The sequence below is a fragment of the Drosophila bipectinata genome, chromosome 2R, assembly GCF_030179905.1.
Source record: "Drosophila bipectinata strain 14024-0381.07 chromosome 2R, DbipHiC1v2, whole genome shotgun sequence".
NCBI lineage: Eukaryota > Metazoa > Arthropoda > Insecta > Diptera > Drosophilidae > Drosophila > Drosophila bipectinata.
Window position 1 is genome coordinate 22,157,506 of NC_091737.1, and position 16,477 is coordinate 22,173,982.

At 43.5% G+C, this 16,477-nt stretch overlaps 1 protein-coding gene across 20 annotated transcripts in view; it reads left to right on the top strand.

The window, feature by feature from the left end:
• sm (heterogeneous nuclear ribonucleoprotein L) overlaps positions 1-16,477 on the top strand; it is a 108,555-nt gene that overhangs the window by 83,119 nt on the left and 8,959 nt on the right. For 10 of the 20 annotated variants that reach the window (XM_070278597.1, XM_070278598.1, XM_070278606.1 and 7 more), the window contains 4 exons: positions 2,817-2,864; positions 10,995-11,176; positions 11,315-11,407; positions 16,145-16,420. In XM_070278597.1, coding sequence (XP_070134698.1) covers positions 2,817-2,864; positions 10,995-11,176; positions 11,315-11,407; positions 16,145-16,420 — 599 coding nt within the window. Of the gene's footprint in view, positions 1-1,346; positions 1,937-2,816; positions 2,865-10,853; positions 11,177-11,314; positions 11,408-16,144; positions 16,421-16,477 lie in introns of those variants that run through there. The other 10 variants (XM_070278604.1, XM_070278607.1, XM_070278610.1 and 7 more) reach the window with 5 other exon arrangements.

Sequence of the window (16,477 nt, forward strand, 5' to 3'; positions counted from 1 at the left end):
AATAATTCAAAGTCCCAGGCCTAGAACACTTTAGTCTTTCAACCATTTGCACCTGTCGTCCTGTAGCCTTTCATCTCCAGGTTGGCAGTACCAGCAATTAACGCACAGGTAGTGCCAGTGGCAATGGCAGGAGGTGGAGGTGGGAATTGGGTCAAGTAGAACTCGGCAAAGTGCCGTTTTGAAGTTCGGGGGCCATGCATTTAGACGTTAGACGTCGACACGGCATAATGAAATGCATTTCAGTCTCCTCATTAGGCATGCCATTTTGAGATTCCGTCCTGACTCGCAAATGCCCTCCCAATAGAAGTCCTGCAAACTGACTTTAATTGGCCGAACGATGTCATTAATTGAGTCAATCGAAAGGAGTTTAAGTATTAAGGCCAGCACGCTCCACTTCTTTCCAGCTAATTTTGGCATACAATTAAAGAGTACTTGCATTTTTTGTTAGTGGCCCGCTTGCCACTTAATGCAACTTTGATGTTTTTTGTGGTTCTGCAACAAAAAACACCAAGAACACTAAAAAAAAGACTAGCAAGTTTCACCTGCTGCGGATTTTCGGAAGCAGAAGCAACAAAAAACGAGTAAATAAAAACTTTTGCGGTTAAAGTTTTTCCGCCTTTGTTTGGGTTGTGCTTTTAGCAAATGCAACCTCTCCGTGCAACACCTCGCCCCTCACACCCTCCTCCCGGCGCCATAACCCCTTCAGAAATGGACTTCTCATTCGTGTGGCATTTTTTGGCACTTGCCACAATGGCCACGTTCCGCTCTCACACTCGCAGACACTGCCACATTCCGTGGCCCCGTGCCTGCTCCTGGCTCCGCGTGCCTTGTGGCGCTCGTGGCACGGCATTCTGGGAGGCCACTCTTCCATGCTACTGCCACGGCTTTTTGGCAGCAGAAACTTTGCTTTGTCATGTGCCATATTTCTTTCTTGCCCCGGCAACTGTGCTGCTGCTGCGGTGACAAAGTATCTTTTGTTTAAGAACTGCAAATGTGGCATATCCATTGCAGAAGAAAGAAAAAATCTCCTTCTTTTATTCAATAAATGTCTTGCCAAATTAGCTTTTGATTCTATCATACATGACATACAACCTATTTATTACTGAAAAGTGTGACCAATATCATAACATAACCAATCTAGTGTTAGGTCTAATTAACTCCAACTGGTCATCCTAATCAGTGTTGTAAAATAGGGGCTGCCACTGACCCCTAACAGGGCTGTGTCTCTATAAGTGTGACCTCTCCCTTGCCAAGTAGGCTGTGTAGATCCTAAAATCGAACCCCAAATCATAGCAGGCGCTGACAAATTTCATTTTGAGGAGCTCCAGATTTCTAGCCCTAAAATTCATTCGTCTGGTAGACGTCTTACCGTAAAGTACACCTCAGTATACATCAACCACAAATATTCAAATAAAAAAAAAAAAAACCAAAAAAAAAAGTTTTATTTTCAAAACCCGAAAAACAGTTCCGCGTTTGTGTTAAAGTGTTCTTGAAAATTTTTCGTTGCTTTATTAATTCGTTGTGTGATCGCGTTTCGGTTCGTTTGTGAGTTTTAGTTTTTCAGTTTGCAGACCTAACCTACCTGGTGAAGAAACTCCTTGAAGACGAAGCACCATGAATAACTTGAATGCAAATGCCAATGCGTTCTTGTGGCAGGCCACCGCCCCGCAGCAAACGCTGCCGCCGCAAACGGTCCAGCCGCCGCAGTCGGTGCAGCAGCAGCAGGCCCAGTTGTTGCACGGCACCGTGGTGTCGCAGCCCCGCAAGTTCGGCGGCAATAAGAGCAACTATAACTACGTCCAGACCCAGGCTGGGCCCATGATGGGTGCTGCTAGTCCCGGCGGCGGTCCGATGGGCGCTATTGGGGGCAACCCGAACGTTTATCGCAAGCGCCAGCCCATTAACGCTTACAATGCCGGCTGCTATCAATCTAATGGTAAGCGCTGCTCCGAAGAGGCCAAGGAGGTCCAGAAAGTCCCGACTTTCTTCTGGAACTTTCTCGGGCCATTTTTTTTTCTGCACAGTCATTGTGCAAGTCATGGCTGTCAAAAATTTTCAGTGAAAATTTTTTTATTCATTGACATTTGGCAATTGTTAAGTGAACTCTTTTTACTAATTTGGTTATAATGCATCTTGCTTTTAGCCAATTATTAAAGGAGTTAATGGTAAAAAGCAGCTATAAGTTCTTCTGTTCTTTTTTAAGAAAAGAAATTTGAAATTTTATTACCAAATGGTACTTGTGTACCATTTTGGTAATAATACAGCGTGCTTTTAGCCAAATATTTAACCAATTTAAGTGAAAAGCAGCTATAATACCCACCATTTAAGACAAATTTAAGACCAAAAGCAACTATTCTTCACTGATTTCTTGGCAGAACGTGCATTAATTTTTACTTTTCTATTCTATTTATTCAGCATTTCTTTTAGCCAATTAATAAGACAGTTAATCACATGTATTAAAGCTACAATATAAGACAAAAAGCAAGGCATTTTCAGTGCCTTTTTCTTGACAGAACTTAGATGAAAAAAAATAATTTTTTTTTGCAAGTCATCATGACATGTTCATATCATCTCTTACCAATTACCAATACCAATTACCCCTTACCCTATAGCCTCTTACCTCTTACCCCTTTACAACATTTGTCGCTAAACTCTGTTCAACACAGATGAATTATTCAATTGAATTGTACTACTCACTCACTGTTTGAATTATTATACCATATCTATATTATTATTAATTTATTTATTTTTTAGCCTTTTTTTAAGCAGCTCTTGTGCAAATCATTTAATTTGTTTATTTTCTCTTGTCTTTGTAGGTAAGTCGCTGTTTTCTATACCCGAAAATGTTGTTATGCTTGAGAGCCGTAAGTACATTTGAAACTAGAGCACATTTCAAATACACACACATACACACACTGAAACACTACACACACAAGCAAAGCAAACAAATACATATACACATACATCAACATTTACAGATCGAATCAATCATTCGTCCTGGAGGCCAAAAGTTGAGGGTTAAGCGGGAGTAGCACACAAGGGGGGCAGCAGGTCTCTGTGATGAAATGTAAACGGCGAAATTAATTTTCAATTGCTGGAAGGGCATTGCAGGGTGTAGTGCAAGTGGAGGGGCATATTTCAATTACAAAATAAAACAATGCATCTGCTGGAAAAAAGAAAAAAAATATGTAAAGATCAAAAGACGGGCCAGCCACCCGAAAACCTGCACCAGTTTGCATCTTCATGCGGAATTTATTCTCGGCCATCGGGCATCGGCCATTAATCAATATCGGACGTTGTTCCGTTCCGTTTTTGGATCGAATCGGTTCTCATTATTCCACTGCCAGAGTCCATAGTCCACCCGTAGTCGGGGGAAATGCAATTTACATTTTTTGTCTTGCATGAATTTTCAATTGCATTTTCTTCGGCGCTTTTCTTTTGTTTATATCGCGAGGCTCCATTAACATTTCTATAATGCTGCCATGCTCCCTGTCGTCCTCCAAGATTTTCACGTTTATTTCCCAACATTCTGGTTATTGCCAAGCCATTTGCATAATTTTCAATGCACGCAATTTTCATTCAAAATGTGTACTAAGGGCTGGATGGCCAAAGCAATAGAAATGTTTCTAAAAAGCTATGGATTTTCGAGGGTATTCTACATAGGTCTTTGGGCCAACCTGATGCCCAAGTCAATTATTATGGCTCATTTTCTTAATCGACCAACAACGCCCCCACCTACCCCCATATAGCCAGTGTCATAAAAATATGAATAATTTTCGGTTAGACACACTCGCCGGATCAAGAAGCCGAACAAATTTGCACCATAATTAAAATAAATGCTTTCAATGGCCAATAATTGCCAAATAAATTAATTTTAATTGCAAACAGCCGACGGCGGTTGCGGGTGGCAAGGCACAACTGGCTAAAAATACATTTCAAAAGTGTCTAAAATAAAGCGTTTGCAGAAGAGCATCGTTCTCTTAGCCATTTGGTGACTTGACTTGGTGCTCTCTATAAGCTTATTTTTAAATGTTCCGCCTTGGGGTCTGTCCAATACGAGCACTGCCACGCCCACTGCTCAGCATTTCTGCAGGTGGGAAGACGACGGGAAAAAAACACTTAAAAATACATAAAAATACCAAAAGAAAGTGGGGGGTGGGTGGGTGTGGTGTGGGGCATGTGACATGTTTATGGTTGGCGTCGGTGCTTCCCCCTAAGATTGCTTTCCATGGGATCAGCGGGCAAGTCACTCGAAGATTTATGTGGGCGTTCATTAAACGCACATCCGTCCTGGCCGCCAATCACTTAGTTAATGTGGCAAGTACACACACATACACACGACTGTGCCACGGCATATTTGCATACTTATTCAAAATGGAAACCCCTGTTGGAAATTGGCATATGGGAATATCCTGCCATTGCGGCCGCGAAAGACAAACTTGACTTTTGTTTGTTTATCTTCATCCTGGCCAACTTCTGCCAGCTGCTGTTGTTGTCTCACAAAAATAATAATATGCCACAGAGAGCCCCCCTTTTTTTTCGTTGTGTATACACACACACATGGGGCATACACATAGTGGCTTAATTTTGTGGCATTATTGCCGTGAAGTGGTTGGCATTTTATTTGCCTTTGGGCCCCCGATTGTTGTGGCTTACTCAAGCTGATTGACAGCGCATTTCGTTTGCCTTTCTGTTTGCCTTGCTTTTTTGTCTCTCTGTTGGCAAATAATTATATTTGCTCAAGACCTAATGCAGTTCCTGTAGTTTTTGGCGTTAAATTAATGAAATTAACTTTCTCGCATAGACCTTTTCCTGGCCCTGTCAGGTCGTAAATCTTGTGGTTTTTTTTTCATCTTCCCACAATTTATTGTGGAATCCAATAACCAAATATTTCGTTGGGACAATCAACAGGAAAAAACAGCAGAAACCGGCAGGAAACATGTTCCAACAACCGCACATCCACAGGCCGCATGTCCAAAAATATATAAATTGTGCTTCTCGCACATTTATGGTAATTCAATAAAATTGAAAATGACAAATTGTGTCATGTTGCGGTCAGAGAGGATTGCCATAAAAGCATGTGCCCCCTCACTACCCAACAAAAAAAAAAAAAAGAGAACCCTTACTGCTGCCACAGGACGTTGCGAGGATAATTAAATCTATGTTGGGCATCAATAAAAGTTGCAAAATGGTTTTTTAAAGTCGCGATGCTACTGGTGCTGGTGTGCTTCGGCAGCTTGTCTCCCCTTTTGCCACATCAATCAATCAAAGACGATCAATCAAATTGTTGTCAACGGTGGCGGTGGCGCACGCAGCTAACGATGCTACTGCTTCTGCTACTGCTTCTGCTGCCTGTCGCTAGATGGCGTGTCGAACAAGAACAATGTCCCTGTCGTCGCATGGCTGAACTTTTGCACCACCACTGTGCTGGTTGTGCTGCCGCGCAACATCTGCCCACCCACTAACGAGCGCTAATGGACACACCAGAGTCCTGCTTCCGTTCGATGGGAACTACTATACTATACAGCCAAAAAGTATGTAGGTGGATGGGGGGAAAACTTTACTTCACTCCACGCAATATTGCGTCGATTATCTTCAATCAAAAGCTAGTGATTGATGACTGCGACGACTGGCTAGCCGGAGATACATATACATATATAGCCTGTTTTAAATTTCTTCCGCCTTAAGGCAGCAGCAGTTGGCAATCCTGCTTAATGCCAGCCATTCATCAGCGTCCTGTGGCATTATTGAAGGCTTTATTGTTTTGATTACTTTATTTGTTCCTCCAATTGAAGTGGCGGAAGTGGCGACTGACCATGTCACATACTAGCATTTGCATTTAAATTATGCCATAAAGCTAAACTGAGCTTGAAGTTTTATCCGCCAGTTCCTCGTGCTGTGAGCATTTGTTTAATTTATGCAGGACGATGGTAGCTGCTGCTTCACTTCGTAATAATTTATAATTAATTTAACAGCTGGGCGCCACCGCCACCACCACCAAAGCAAAACAAAAAATGAGGCAGCTTTTTGTCAGGCAGGCAGGACCTCTCCTATACTTTTGGTGTAATTTTCTAAAGCCATTAATTGGACATTTTGCTAATGCGTTTGCCACTTGCAGTTTTTGCCCCTCTATCCGTCTTTCTTTTTCGCTCAAACGAGTCGTGCAATTTTCCAAATTACAATATCTAAATTGTATCCCCCCAGCAGCTGCACAACGTACAACTGACTTTCATAGTTTTCCATACTTTTTTTTTTTTTGCCTTTATTGTAATATTTTTTATGACATTATCGATTTTCGCTTTTCCCCAGAGCGCTGATAAGTGAAGGGGCCCAGAAAAAGTCAGAAAAGTTTATCAAAGCTAACGAATTTGTTAGAAGCCCGTTGTGCTGCGCAATAAGTTTCAATATACTATATATTCAAAGACAGCAGCAGTTGGGGGAATAGTAGTTATATATAGTATGGAGGAATCATAAATATGCAGTATAAAACACAGGTCCATTAGCTAGAAAAACGTTCCAGAGTGTGGCATGCCAATACATCAACCACAACAAACAAGCCACTGGAAAGAGCTCCTTGAGCCTGGCTTATAGCGCATTGGTAGTAGCAGTGACCCCTTGAAATGTCACTGGCTTTTTTTATATTTTGTTCTCCTCTTGACCACCAAAACTGCAACCCGAAAAGGAGGATCTAAAAATTGAAGAGCCCGGCCAAGAAGCTCTCCGCTGACCAATAAGTGGGTGGATGAGTGGCTCTTTGGAGTGGGTGGTGTGACACTGATTGCACATGTGTGTGTGTTTGCATGCCATTAAAGCTAGCTCCTCCTCCCTCAAATGTTTACCAAAGCGATAATTAGGCAAGGCTGGAGCTGGAGATGGGGGGACGGTGTTGGCCAAAAGCAGAGGCCAAACTAAAGGCCAAGCCGTGCCAATTTGTTAAGCACACACAATCGGCCGAAGACCCAGGCGGTCGTCCATTTGTTCTGTATGCTTGTGTGATTATGAATTATATTATAAATCCTCATACACACACAGTACCAGGCAAGCACCTACTATCGCTCCACACGGAACACAACTTAAATGCCATTTTGCGTTTCTAATTATGTTGTGTCGTAGTCCTTTGCTTATTTGTTCGCGTTGTCTGTCCTCCTGTGTCTGTGTTTGTTTGCCTTTTGGGGAGGAGGCAAGTCAACAATAACAACAAACAGCAATTACATGCGTTTATATTATTCAAATCCACCGTAAATGTAATTAAGCTCATGAGAGTTGAGCGCAAATTTATTTCATCGCTCCAAGGATGTCGTAAAAAAAAGGAGTCCATAGCAATCCTTTTTCCTCCCACTTTTGGTTGCTTCCTGCTTATCGGACTAATTTCTCGGCGAGATGGCCCAGGCCTGGCATTGCGTATCGCATATAAATTGGCTCATTGCCGTGGGTCCTTGCCATCGTCCTTCTTGATTTCGTTTTGATAGCCATTGGCATTTCCGCTGGCGCCACTTTCAGTTAAAGGCTTAAATCCCGGCCCAGAAACAAATGCCACTTTACTGATCTCCTGCAGTAGCAGCAGCAGCAGCTCTTCCCTCCTATCGGTGAAAGTTTCCAGTATTTTTTTTTTCATTTTCGGGGAACATTAAAAACCAATCAGGCGCATTGTCACATAATCAACCCGCAGCAGCAGCTCATCAGAATCTTTGGGAAAGCTTGCACAATCTTTTCACTATTATGGATATTTTTTTTTGTTTGTCCTTTTCTTTATAAGCTCTCCTTGTGGGGTTCATCGCAGCAGCAGCAGCAGTTTTACGCTATCGTGTCACACACAGGGACAGACAACAACTCTTTGCCAACATAATAGTTTTGCTTATGAAAACAAATTCAATTTCGAAGCTGCTTATGGGAATGTTTATGCAAGACGTGAGCACAACCTCGACGCGGAAACTGGAAGAAACAAGGCAGGAAGGAGGGGCTAGGTGGCTGGGATAAAATTAATGTCACATGACAGTGCGCAGAACTCTTCTAGGGTAGGGTAGGGGCATTTAGGGGCGTTTGGCCAGGGCGTGGCAGTCAACAAGCAAACTGATGCTGCTGTTGCATGACTCTTGGCATATTTTGCTGGAAAACTCGATGCTGCTCTCTGGGTACAGTTTCGCATCCAGCTTCGGGCTTCCAGCTTGCTGTGCAGCTCCCCCCCTAAAGTTGACTCTAACAAATTGAAAATCATTGAACCCCTCGCACAGGACGAGGAGCATGGGGATAGCTTAGATAAGGGAGAAGGAGTAGGAGAACAGCTGAGCGAGCTGAAAAATATTGTAGCATACATTTAAGCAAATTGCAATTAAGGTGAACGATCCACAAGGAGTGTTGGAGTAGTAGCAGGGGGCGAATAAATTTGTTTGTTTGCCTGCAATTACCCTGCTCATTGGACCAAGCCAACAACCAACTGTGGCAACTGTTGCTGACTCTCGTTCTCCTCCACGTCCTCCTCCTCGTCCTCGTACCAGTTCCCATTTTCAGTTCCATTCTGGCACAAAGTGTGCCAATACGCCACAAAGTATGCAACAATTTGCAGCATAAATACTTTGTGCACCGCACCACCCAAAACATCCAGCTGCCATCTCGGCCATATGCTGAATGTATGGGTAGGTGGCTTTCAGATGCGTGCTTTTATTTGTCTAGCTTTTGGTGCATAAACAACCCAAGCACCACCCAGCTCGTAGGGGGCTGAGTTTTAATGGATTTCTGCACCACAGACGTCAGCTTTGTGGTTTGGTGGTATAAATGTGTTCTTTGTTGCAGATACTTGCAATACTTTTTTCTTTTTTACTTGCCCCACTCTCGATAGGATACTGATGCAGCAAAGCTGAAATTCGTGCCACTATTACTAACTGTTTATTTGGTTTCGGTTCCTATTCTGTTAATTGCAAACCAACAAAGCACTTAATCGTGTCGTATACGTAATATGCAAATGATTGCGGTTCAGCGCCAACGAAGCCTGTTCAGAGCACACTCGCACACCGCACACTTGCCGCTTGGCGCTCCATAAAAACGAAACTAAACTCCAACTTCCGCCTACTGCCATCCAGCCATCCTGCCCTGCCCTGCCTTGTCGAACACATAATCTAAAATAATTTGTGCGCGTTGAAAATTTACACCTGCTCGGTTTTCCCGTCGACGCCTTGCGTGTGAAACATTTTCCAGCAATTGCATGCAACAATTCCCAAGATGCTTAAACATTTTAGGCACGCTTCCGACGACAAGGACGACGAGAGGACCCCAAACAGCCTCGGGGGCGTGTATTTCTTTTCTTTTCGGTTTCTCTGGCCAGGAAACTTGATTTTTCGGGGGAAGCTGTGAACCAGCAATTTTGCTTCACTGCGCCGCCATCACGCATACGCCCCGTTGCCTCACGGTCCAAACCCCATGCCCCTTCTTCAGCTGGCCTGTGAATTTCAATTAAAGGCCAAGCAGCAGGCGGTGGCCTACTTGAAATGAATAACTATGTTTGGTGCTTCAGGCCATGGCCAACAATGTTATTGACTGACTGCCAAGCTATCGCAGGCGCTTACTCGAACTTGGAAATATAGTCAGTGAGTGAGTGAGTGATTGAGGGTCCTGACACGCCCGCGGATTATTTACTTACGCGGCAAAAGTTGGTGAATTGAAACGTGCCCAGCCAAGTTTTTGCCCAAAAAGCCACTTTAAAATTTCCACGTAAATTCAAACGGATTAAGGGCTTGTGAAAAATTGCATCAATTTGTGTTGTTTGCACTCGACTCTCCTAAAAAAAAAAAGCGATGGTCAGGAGCAGCGGCCAGGAGCTCTAAACTAACAACCGACATAAAAATGCACGAATTTTTTTTTGTATTTAGTTTTGTTTTCTAACTTTCTGTAGAGACTGTCTATGTGTGTGGGGATTTTTATGCAAATATTTTGTCAGGTAGCCCCAAAGTCCAAAATAAACCACCCGTGACGAGGTGGCTGCTGCTACTGCTGGTGTTGTGGTGGTGCCAGCTGAACCGGCTAGGACGTGAAACTGGTGGTGATGCGCTGGGTGTTGCAACTAAATCAAATCAAAACAAAAACCGCTCTGAAATGGCAACTCGGGCAGCCATTTTGGCATAACAAACAGTGCCATGCAAATCGAGTTTTCAACGTGACGCTGTGGTGTTTCCCCCTCTCTGCCAACTCGAACTTTTCAAGTGATTAGGTTAAAGCGGTGTTTGGGTTAAACAAGGCCCAGAAACTTGCTTTCGCATGTGCCTGACACTTTTAAAGTTAATTAAATGCCTGCCAAGGCATACGGCCGCGACATTTTGGCAGTTTGTGGCAGTAGTTGACTTTAATTACAGTTCCCGGCTTGTCAGAGGTTCAGCTAGAGGTTCGTTTATTGTCGTCCTTTGGTCCTTTAAGGCCTCTCCCTTTTTTTTCGATGCAACCGCCATAAACCAAAACACAAAATGGAATATCCCAAAGCCCAACATCGCAGACCAATTTTTTCTTTTCCTCCGCCTGCCAAAAATTCAATTAACTTACATGCCAAACCACAGCCGGAATAAAGGGCCAACCACTGCCTAGCCCGCCAAAAACCACAGTCGGGGATAAATCCTAGTCGGGTCTGTGTAGTCCAGAATCGTGAGAGAGCTTTTGGGCCTCTTCGGGAATGATTTGATTATTAATTGTAATGCTTTCAACATGCAACAACAATACTAGTCTTAAGCATAATTTTGTATTATTTTTCTTTTATTGGCACAACTAAAAAAAATGTTTTCGTTTCTTTTGTTTCATTTTTGGTTTTATGCTTTGCTTTTGATTGTTGTTGCATGAATTAAAAAAAAAATAAAAAATATACACAAATGCAGTTCCTACACTGCCACATGCACCACCGACACACCTTCACCACCAACAACAACAACAACAAGCACTTCCACCTCAACATCAACATCACCAACAACATCATTTAGTTGCCCCAGCTCAATCGCACAATCTTTGTCAATTTAAAGAGCCACCGCTATTGGGACCAGGCGCCGCCTTCCCACCATTCGGAGCCCCCGAATACCATCCCACCACGCCGGAGAATTGGAAGGGTGCCGCTATCCATCCGACTGGCCTCATGAAGGAGCCCGCCGGAGTTGTTGCTGGACGCAATGCCCCCGTGGCCTTCACTCAGCAAGGACAGGCTCAGGTGAGTATCCCGAACGGAGGGAGGAAGTGGAGGAATTATAATTTATATTTGTTTGCGGGGATAATCAAGATATTGTCCTCTACCTTCTTGCTAGCAGCAGCAGCATTTTAATTAACTTTCATCTTTGGTCTCCTTTAGAACTCTGTCATGATGGTCTATGGACTGGACCACGATACTTCCAACACGGACAAGCTCTTCAATTTGGTGTGCCTGTATGGCAACGTGGCAAGGGTAAGTTTTAATGTTTAATTTTTCATAAATGTTAAGGAGTTGGGGAAACGCCTCTTAATAAATCACTGAAGATTAGGTTTTTTTTAGTCATAATTTAAAGCCAGAAAGTTCTTTCTCTGAAGCCCCCCTTTCCCAAAAACCCTTTTTTTCAAGTTCTGCCTCCACTTGCACTTAGCCAGAAAGCCAGAAAAAGAAATACGCATTTCATTGCCGCCGTTTTGCTTGGTCGTCAGCACTTTGCGACCAAAATCGGCTAAGATGAAGGCTGTTGGGGGGAAAAAGGTGTTTTTGACTGGAAAAGCCAACCGCAAGGAGAGTCAGAGCCCAAGCACTTTGTGTATGTGGGCCATTTGTAAATGTGCAAATAAAACGAGTGGCAATAAAAGGACGAGGCCAGGAGGACAGTGCGCCCTAGTGTGTAGGCGTCTGTAGGCCAGTTGGATCGGCAAAAACACATTTAGATAAAGCGTTTTAGATTAATATCCCCACAACCATATAGCAGCATGTCCTTCCTTTTGGAGCAGCAATCAATGCAGCGTCATCAGCTCTATAGTCCTATGGGGAGGAAGGGCTGAAGCCTTGGGGGTAGAAGGATGGGTTATATAGCCCCCATATACTTTTTTTTTCTGACAAAACGATTGGCAGTCGCTTGTAAATCAAAACACGATGACGACCAGAAAAGAAATCCATTAAAAAAACGCTTTGCCGAATAACAATTCGAAATGTGCTCATTGTTAGTCGGCCAGCGAAAGGGAAAAAATACGCTTGGGGAGCATTTAGTGCAGCCACCAAGGAGACCATAGCCTTTGCTATCTGAACAAACACCACCCACCCACCCATCAAGTTAACCCACCGAACAATAAGCTGGTTCGGTTGCCCCACCAACATCAAAGTCGAATGCTAAAAACTTCTTTGGCGTGTGCCAGAGCTTTCACTTTATTGCTACTATGAATTCCCGCCCCTCCTCATGTGGGTGTGTGTGTGTGTGGTTTGTCCTTTGACAATTGCGCCCGCCAAGGACATTGCCGAAGGAGCGGAGCACCATACCATCAACTCACTTCCCCCTGACATGTTTTGTTTAGTTTATGTCTGTGATAAAGCGAGTCAAGGCAACCACAGGACGAGGAACCACTTTCACTGCACACTGAAGTGGCAGGAAGCTAAAGGTTATTCAGTGCCACAAAGGAGTTATATGCTTAAGGATATCCCACATGAATCCTTATTGCTTTGATAGAGAATCTGGGTTAGAATTTAAAACTTTACCATTACTAGTTACTATTTTATCCAATTATTTAAGTGACCTTTGGCCACTAACCACAATTCCCATTTTCTGGCACGATAATTCAAGGCGCGGCGCCTGGCTCCTGGCTCTGACACTTGCAATTTGCAAGAGGAGAGAAGTGGGGGGAGGGGGATAAGCTTTTAGGGGCGTGGGATGACCATAGGGCGGGATTTATTGCCGACTTCCTGTCCGAGAAGGAAACTACTCATTAGCCATTAAAAATGATTATGCGCAAACATTATTCACTGGCCGGCTAAGCCACAAACATACATTTTTCCCACCCATTTCTCTCTAGCCTTGGTTCTGCCACTTTTTCCCACTTTCTCACACTCTTTCTCTACTTTTTTTATTCCAATTTTCCTTTTTTTTTTTTTTTTTTTTGAAACCCCCATCACATCTCTTTCGGTTCGTTGAGCCTGTCGCTATGCAACCGAGTTCACGGGATGAAAAGCCAGGACTATTGCCTCATTATAAAGTCCTGTATGTGTGAGAGTGTGTATTTTATGTGGGTGTGTTTGTTTGTTTGGCCACGACTCTCTCTTTCTGTGTGTGTGGGGGTGTGTGTGCACATCAGTTTATGGGCCGACATGTTTGAATTGCGAATGAGAAATTGATGGCCACTCAATCAAAGTGCCGTTGCATGGAACGACAGAGAGAGAGTCCTTTGCCAGGCATCCCATCCAGCCTCTTGGTGCTAATGGGATTCCCATGGGGAAACCATTTCCAGTATCCTCTCGTGTCTTCTGTAAATTATGGATAAACAGGCAGCATTCTACCCCGGATTGGATTTCAATAAGACAGCCCCCTAATAGGGTTTGGCATAAACAGTCGCCCTTTCATATTGCCAATTTGATTAACCTGTCGAAAAATGTGTATTAGGTGGCAAATTTCAAGCCATGTCAAAACTGGCTAAAAACGAAACCTGTCAAAACATATCCGGCCTCGTAGACCCTTGCAACATTAGGCTGGGAAGTTTGATGGAATTTTGTGATTCCTAGTAGAAGCTCTCTCTGGGTTTCCTTCCGGAAAACGTGGCAATCTGGTTAATTATTTTCAGGACCTTCGAGGCCGGGGCGATGAAGTCATCAGCAAATTGATTTTCAGGTTAAATGGCATGACAAAAATGGGGCAGAAATTAGGACTCTTCGACAAGCTGCTGACAGGGCAAAAGTTACTCAACAGCGAGAGTGGTGTGGCGCAGGGGTGGAGTGTCTTTAAAGGCCAACAAAACACACGCACTCAATTAAATAAGCATTAAAAAAACATTTGGATACAATATGGGATACGGAAATTGACTACGGAAGAGAGGGGGGTGGTAGGGAGGAGTAGAGGAATGAGGGTGGCAGGACATTGGGGAGCATAGGTCAGCCAGCCATTGCCTTTGCCGCCTTTGCGCTGCGCGTGAGCAATTAAATCAAATGGCAGAGCAGACACCATGCCACATTGCACAACAAAGCTCGAACATTGTGAAGGGTCGCATTTTAATTAACGCCCCACCGTACGCATGGTAGTGGTGGCTCTGCTGGAAGAATTGGTAGAACAGAGCATGGCACAGCTCATTAGACACGCACCGAATGTTTGCCGCCACTGTGGCTGCGGCTGTTGACCAGCAGTGACCATCCAACCATGAAGAGCTCTTTGATTTTCCCCAGTGCAAAAAATACCATCCTTCCCTGTCCTGCTTGTCCTGGCCGTTGGGGACTGACTGGTGGTTCTATTTCAAGTGTGTTTGGGTGGGTTCATCCTTATGTTTGCATGTTTGTTATTTCATTATCCTTTTGTTTCTGCTTGGATTTCAAAGGTCTATCTGGCCGCTTTCTGCTTCACTGATTTATGGTCTATATTTATTTTTATACATTGTTTTATTTTTATGATTCGTTTCGTTACGTTTCGTGTTTTGTTTCGTTTTGGTTTCGATACCGATAAGCCTCATTTAGTTTTTATTTACTTTTTGGCCAGCGCCCATATTTCCCATCCAAAACCATCCGCAACTCACACCATTCATACTCCATTCAGGCGTATTCATTTTGATTGCGACCCACTTTAGACACACTCCATAAGCTCCACTATATATACATATAGAATATATGGATGGATTATGGATATGTCTGGGGATTGAAGCGGGGCTTGGTGTAATTATAAGCAAATTGTTTGCTCCATTTACAGCCTGTCCTTTGTTTGCCAGTTCATTACAAGAACACTGACAATATTTAATAATTAAATCGTTTATTAAACAAGGTCATCCAAGCTGTTTAAAAAGTATCTACTAAATGCCAAGCTCACAGAGCACTATACTGTGCGTGCAAAAAAGTAAAACGCCGACATCAATACGCCAAATTAAGGCATTTTGAAAAACGAAATTGCAGCGACGGTCCCCCAATTTGGACAGGTGCTCTGTCAGTGTGTTTTTCTGTATTTTTCGTTGGCCAACCATGCTGCGCTCGCTGCTGTTGCTGGTCAATTGCGAAAACTCGTTTCGGATTGAAAACCCCTGTGGCAGCATACAGTCTCTGCCCCTCCGCCCTCTTTCTATTGAGTTCAATGCCTTGCAGCGGCCAGCAAATTGATTTGAAAATGCAGCAACTAACTAACCAACCAACCAACTAGCCAACCCAGCCAACCCAGCCAAGCCAAGCCATGCGAGTCTATGAACGGAGGAGGAATTATCCCATTGATTTTTCACTTTCTCTACTGCTTTCTGGGTTTTTGTTTTGTAATTATTGTTTGGCAAATTATTATGGTCAATTATTTTTATAACTTCCAAGCCAACCACCCAACCAGCCATCCAGCAGCTAGCAAGCATAGCGAATTGCAAAACTTTTCATAAAAAACTTTGCCATTTCAGCAATATTTTGGGAATCTTTGTTAGAAAAGTGTCAAATGACATATCGAATATTTGTCAAGTTCAAATTCCAAAGCAATGATAATATTTTCAGCCATTTTTGGCAATCAGGCACGTACGCCGCTGACTTTGATGACCCAATAAGGGCCAAGAGGGTGAGAGGGCCAAAAAATAAAAAGCATAACAATTGTATAGAGGGAAAGATATCCAAACCAACAAACACACACACGGCACACACACGCATTGAATGGAGAATTAAGGACGCCATTCTGTTATATAATTGCGTTTGAAGGAAAATTTTAAAATTGAATTCAATGAAAGTGTGGGACTCTACGGTTACGCCCTACTGGCAGCTGGCTGGTTGGGTTGAAAGCAAGATGACAGCAACAAGAGAATTCAATCAAGCAGGCACCCCTGGGCGGGCAGGGGTCATCCGGGTAGCAACCAGTTTAAGGACATAGTGCGAGCCTGATGGAGCATATAATTTAATTGCGATTGAGGTGGGGTCTTGGCAGTTGACAAACTTGATTTAATGGCGTTTTTGGGGCAGGATATGGTGCAGGTGATGATAAACAGACCTTTAATCCTTTACCTTTTTTCTTGTTCTTTGCAGATCAAGTTCTTGAAGACCAAAGAGGGCACCGCCATGGTGCAAATGGGAGATTCGGTGGCCGTTGAGCGTTGCGTTCAACACTTGAACAACATTCCAGTAGGCACTGGTGGCAAAATTCAGATCGCTTTCTCCAAGCAGAACTTCCTATCAGAGGTCATCAATCCGTACTTGCTGCCCGATCATTCGCCCAGCTTCAAGGAGTACACCGGCTCCAAGAACAACCGTTTCCTATCGCCAGCTCAGGCTAGCAAGAATCGCATCCAACCACCGAGCAAGGTAACTTTAATTACATTTTTTATTATTTTTTCTTGTGCTAATGGGTTGGTTTTTTTA